General features: G+C 37.0%; 1 protein-coding gene across 1 annotated transcript; it reads left to right on the plus strand.

The window, feature by feature from the left end:
* The first annotated feature begins 855 nt into the window (after positions 1-855).
* On the plus strand, positions 856-1830 carry LOC143683422 (olfactory receptor 2W1-like). Its single transcript, XM_077159455.1, has one exon. The coding sequence runs from the start codon at positions 856-858 to the stop codon at positions 1828-1830; it is 975 nt and encodes a 324-aa protein (XP_077015570.1).
* Positions 1831-4958: the final 3128 nt, after the last annotated feature.

Consider the following 4958-nt stretch of genomic DNA (forward strand, 5'->3'; position numbering starts at 1 on the left):
ATAAAGCAGGAACCAAATCTTACAGGTCCAGGGAGGCCATTACAAAGAGTCTGAACTCTCCTGCAGAGTGACAGAAAGCCTCAGACAAGCCCTGATTACAGGGATGATGTGACCGTCGCACCTTGTAACAATGCAAAGGGTTATGTTGTTACAAGCATAGAAGACTATGCCGGAAGCTAGAAGAGAAGTGATAGTGCTCTGGAAAAGGGTGGTGGTGCTGGAAAACTTTAAAAGTCCTCTTAACTAACAGTAGAAAAATCACATCATTTTATAATCTTATCTATTCCAAACTATTCCAAACTTTCAAATTTACCTATGAGAAACTTCAGAGTCACTTTAAGAGTAAACACCCCAAGGTCACCTAGATTTTTTAAAAATTTAGTATTAAGCTCATCATCACAAAATAATCTATAGTAAAGAGGGCCACGGTGGCTCAGCGGCAGAGTTCTTGCCTGCTCTGCCAGCGATGGGTTTGATTCCTTGTGCCTCCCCATGCCAAAAAAAAAAAAATTGTCTGTAATAAACACAGGATTACTTGACAGAAATTTGTACTTTTATCCTTTAATATTATAAAATTAACATAAATTTTCTCTACATTTAGTTGTTTTTCATTAAATTTTTTAGATAATCTGTTGACAAATTTCTTATTTTTACCTCTTCCCCTTTGTTTTTTCTTCTCTTCCTCCACTTCCTCCTTTTCCTCCTTCCCCTCTTCCCCTCCCCACCCTCCTCCTCCTTCTCCCCAGTCTCCTTACCCCTTCCTCCTCCTCCTCTTTTTCCTCCTTCCTCTACTCCCCCTTCTCCTCCTTGTCCTCCTTTCAGCCCCTTCTCATTCTAGGACTTAGGCACGGGAGGATGATGGATCAAAGCAATCACAGTTCTCTCCATGGTTTCATTCTGCTTGGCTTCTCTGAGCATCCCAAACTGGAAATGGCACTCTCAGGAGTTGTCACCATCTTCTACTTGGTTACACTGCTGGGGAACACAGCCATCATTCTTGCATCTCTCCTGGATTCCCATCTCCACACACCAATGTATTTCTTCCTCAGGAACCTGTCTTTCCTAGACCTATGTTTCACAACCAGCATCATCCCTCAGATGCTGGTTAACTTGTGGGGACCTGATAAGAGCATCAGCCATGTGGGCTGCCTCATTCAGCTCTATGTTTACATGTGGCTCGGCTCCATCGAGTGCCTTCTCCTGGCCGTTATGTCCTACGATCGCTTTACAGCTGTTTGTAAGCCCTTGCATTATCTGGTCATCATGAGCCCACATCTGTGCCTCAAGATGGTTATCACGGTGTGGACGATTAGTTTGGTCAATTCTGTGGTATTATGTACACTCACCCTGAATTTGCCTAGGTGTGGAAACAATATTCTGGATCATTTCTTGTGTGAGTTGCCAGCTATGCTCAAATTAGCTTGTATTGACACCACAGCAGTTGAAGTGTCTGTGTTTGCTTTAGGCATTGTCATTGTCCTCACACCCCTCATGCTTATTCTCATTTCCTATGGCTACATTGCCAAAGCTGTGCTGGGAATGAAGTCAAAATCAGGTCAAAGAAAAGCAGTTAATACCTGTGGGTCTCATCTCACTGTGGTGTCCATCTTCTACGGAGCCATTATCTACATGTACCTGCAGCCAGGGAACAATGCCGCCAAAGACCAGGGCAAGTTCCTCACCGTCTTTTACACCATCATCACCCTGAGTCTCAACCCCCTCATCTACACCTTACGGAATAAGGACATGAAGGATGCACTGAGGAAGCTGATGAGAGTTGAGCACAAAGCCACAAAAGTGAGGAGGAGCTGGAAGTCAGAGAAATATTAGGGGGACTAAGGGAATGAAACATACTCTGTCTCCGATTGTTACTGAGGTGCTAATTTCTGCATCAGAGAATAGTTAATACAAATAGTTCTTGTGAACAAATCTTTGTGAATACAAACATTATTATAACCATTTACTTTCATCTTTTATGCCTCTAATCATGGCATGTCTTCAGGGAAAATGGGACATTAGGAATTATTATTTTTGATTGAAATATAAAGGGAGTCTACACACAAACTTGAATGTACTGACTGACTTATTTAAAGCTGCATAGAAACGGATTTGGTTGTGTTTTTTATTTGAATGCTAATGTGTGGGTTTTCAATAACACGAACCTTAATAAATGGTTTCATATGCATTTTCATTTGCATATGAAGTAATAAAACACAAAAAATTATCGTGAATATTAAGCACGTGGTGATGCCATCCAGGCAAGCACAGGGCAATGCCGTCAATACAACAAAGATCTTCACAGGCACAGTCCAAACAAGGGTGTCCCTCTGGGAGACCTGACAGCAATTACCTGAGCAAAAAAAATCACTGTTATTTAACAGTTATTTCTTTAACATATATGATAAAGGCACAAATTAGAAGGATTTAAAGGTAATAATTCAGCCATTCATTTCTCATTTATTCATGGAACAGTTATTCCAAGACTTTTGGACTTGGAAAGTTTGTTGTTGCTCTTAGTACAATTGATAACTAATACCGTTAGGAGATACATTAGGTTATGTACTAGCCTCAATAATATAAAACAACAAAAGATAATAGTAATAGACTCTTAGGAGTCTATTACTAAATTTTATAACTTTAATTTACACTAAATTTTATAACTTCAATTTGTTGTTTTCCAGTGTATTTCTGTTTTATTTTCTCATTCATTTGCATCTCTTCTGCATTTGGGCTGCAAATTAAACTGCACTTAAAATACTTAATCTCACTATTATTCTCAGAAATAAATGTGTATACTCAGATCATCGCATTGTTATAATAAATTAAGTATATTGAGCTTCTATAAGCAACTGTGTACTTCACGGGTGTTATGAAGTTTATCAAGAAGTTCAGCCTGACTGCAAAAAAAACTATAGAATAACATGTGGCTTTAAAAGGGAAGTGATGATGGTACATAATAAAAATGAAAATTAAAACTAAGTTTCTCTTTAATGAGAGGTTAGTTTTCTGACCAAGATCTCATACAAACATTCATGAGAATATACCACAGAATCTTGAGCTCACTCTAATGTAAGCAGCCTGCCAGCACAAGACCGTTATTCTTGAAAGCATATAAACTGATTAAAGGGAAAGGAAAGTATGAAATAAACATTAACAAGGACTCAAAGACCAGAATTTGAATCCCAAGTTTACCTTAGCATGGAAAAAAAATCATAAATCTAAGCCTTTATTTTCTTAATTTAAAAACGAATATTAAAGGCCACGGTGGATCAGTGGCAGAGTTCTCACCTGCCATATTGGAGACCCGGGTTTGAAACTGTAAATATTTAAAAAATGAAAACTGTAAATATTAAATATATATATATATATTAAAATCGTCTTATACAATATAACCTTGTCTTGAGACTTAAAAGTGGGTTACCATTTAATAAGAGTAGTGTGTGAAGATAAAGCATATATTTATTGATCATATATAAATGTATATAATATGAGACTACCATATCATCATCTGAAGACCTCCCTTTGTTCCTGTCACCTCATTTGCTGGTTTATTATGATTTTTCAAAATTATTTACTATCTTGACCTCATCCTCCACATGAGCTCAAACCAACCAGGGGAGACAGTAAAGGATGCCTCATATGCATGGAAGGATGGGAAGACTTTCCAAAATGGGGCAGTACTAGGGTGCCAGGTGCTTGCCTGAATCCAAAGGAGGTCCTCACACAAGCATGTAATGAATCCGACGGGCAGAATTAAATTAACTGTGTGCTCCCTGCTCCTGAGCGACACATACAGATGGAAGACAGTGCCTATAACAATACTGCCAGCTTTGCATCTGTCTTACAGATGCTTTTACAGGACATCACTCTAAACCTAAACACTAAATTACTTAGTACTTACAAGTGTGATCACTCTTATAACTTCACTCTTCTGAAAAGTTAGCAATCATTTGGTATAAAAGAATGGAAACAGAATCATGAAGTAGATGGAACATAGGTTGAACTTATTTTCTAAGATCTAAATTTGGCAGAGAAAATTCAGGTAAAAAGAAAACTAGAGTGGCAGGGCCCCAGAGCTTAAAAACCAGTGTAGATACAAAACAAAAACAAAGAGTATCAGTAAATAGTGACGGGGTACAAAAGTAGATTGATGAATTAAATGACTAAACAGTCATTTAAAAAATATGGTCAGCATTTTACAACTACTGTTTGCTTTACTAAATAAACATCATAAAGAAAGAAATATATTACTTCAATCTCCTTCTAATAGTATCATCCAAAAGGTAATCAAGCAGCTATGACTGAAAACTAAAACTCCTCCAAAAAATCCAATAAAATCAATTGCCTTCCAATACCACTGAATCCAAATATACATATTAAACACATTTTACGTATATTTGACTTTATGGAAATCCACAGACTGGTGTAATGACATAATTTTTCATGTGTCTACCTGTTTGGGTTTTTTTGCAAAGAAAAACTCTTAAATACATAAGACAGTTTTATATCTTGGAAACCACATCACAATAATCAAGCATCAGAACACTTATTCATACTAAATTTCCATTAAACTCCTTTAAGTGCCAAATATTGTATATGTCAGACATTATGACAATCTGGAAATATATTTTAAAATTTAAAACATTCCTTCTAAGCTATTCCAGTTGCTGGGAGTCTTAAATACATGCATATATGCGCAATCAATATTTTTCAATTTTACTTCAGATGGATATCTAGGTTAGATGGGCCGTAAATCTCCTCAATAAATAATTATTGTATGTGTACGAAAATGGCTCTAAAATCTAAAAAAAAGGTAATAGTGGCAGTACTATATTGAGTACTCAATAAAGGGGACTGTGGATGCCCTAAGAAAGAATTCTTCCCTCAGAGTGACCTGCACAACCTTCTCAATCCTCCACTATTGACCCCTTTGTGATTCATCTACTAAACTCTTTGTT

Source organism: Tamandua tetradactyla, chromosome 5, assembly GCF_023851605.1.
Source record: "Tamandua tetradactyla isolate mTamTet1 chromosome 5, mTamTet1.pri, whole genome shotgun sequence".
NCBI lineage: Eukaryota > Metazoa > Chordata > Mammalia > Pilosa > Myrmecophagidae > Tamandua > Tamandua tetradactyla.

Coding starts and splice junctions, on each gene's coding strand:
- LOC143683422 (XM_077159455.1), top strand. CDS start 856: ATGATGGATCAAAGCAATCACAGTTCTCTCCATGGTTTCATTCTGCTT.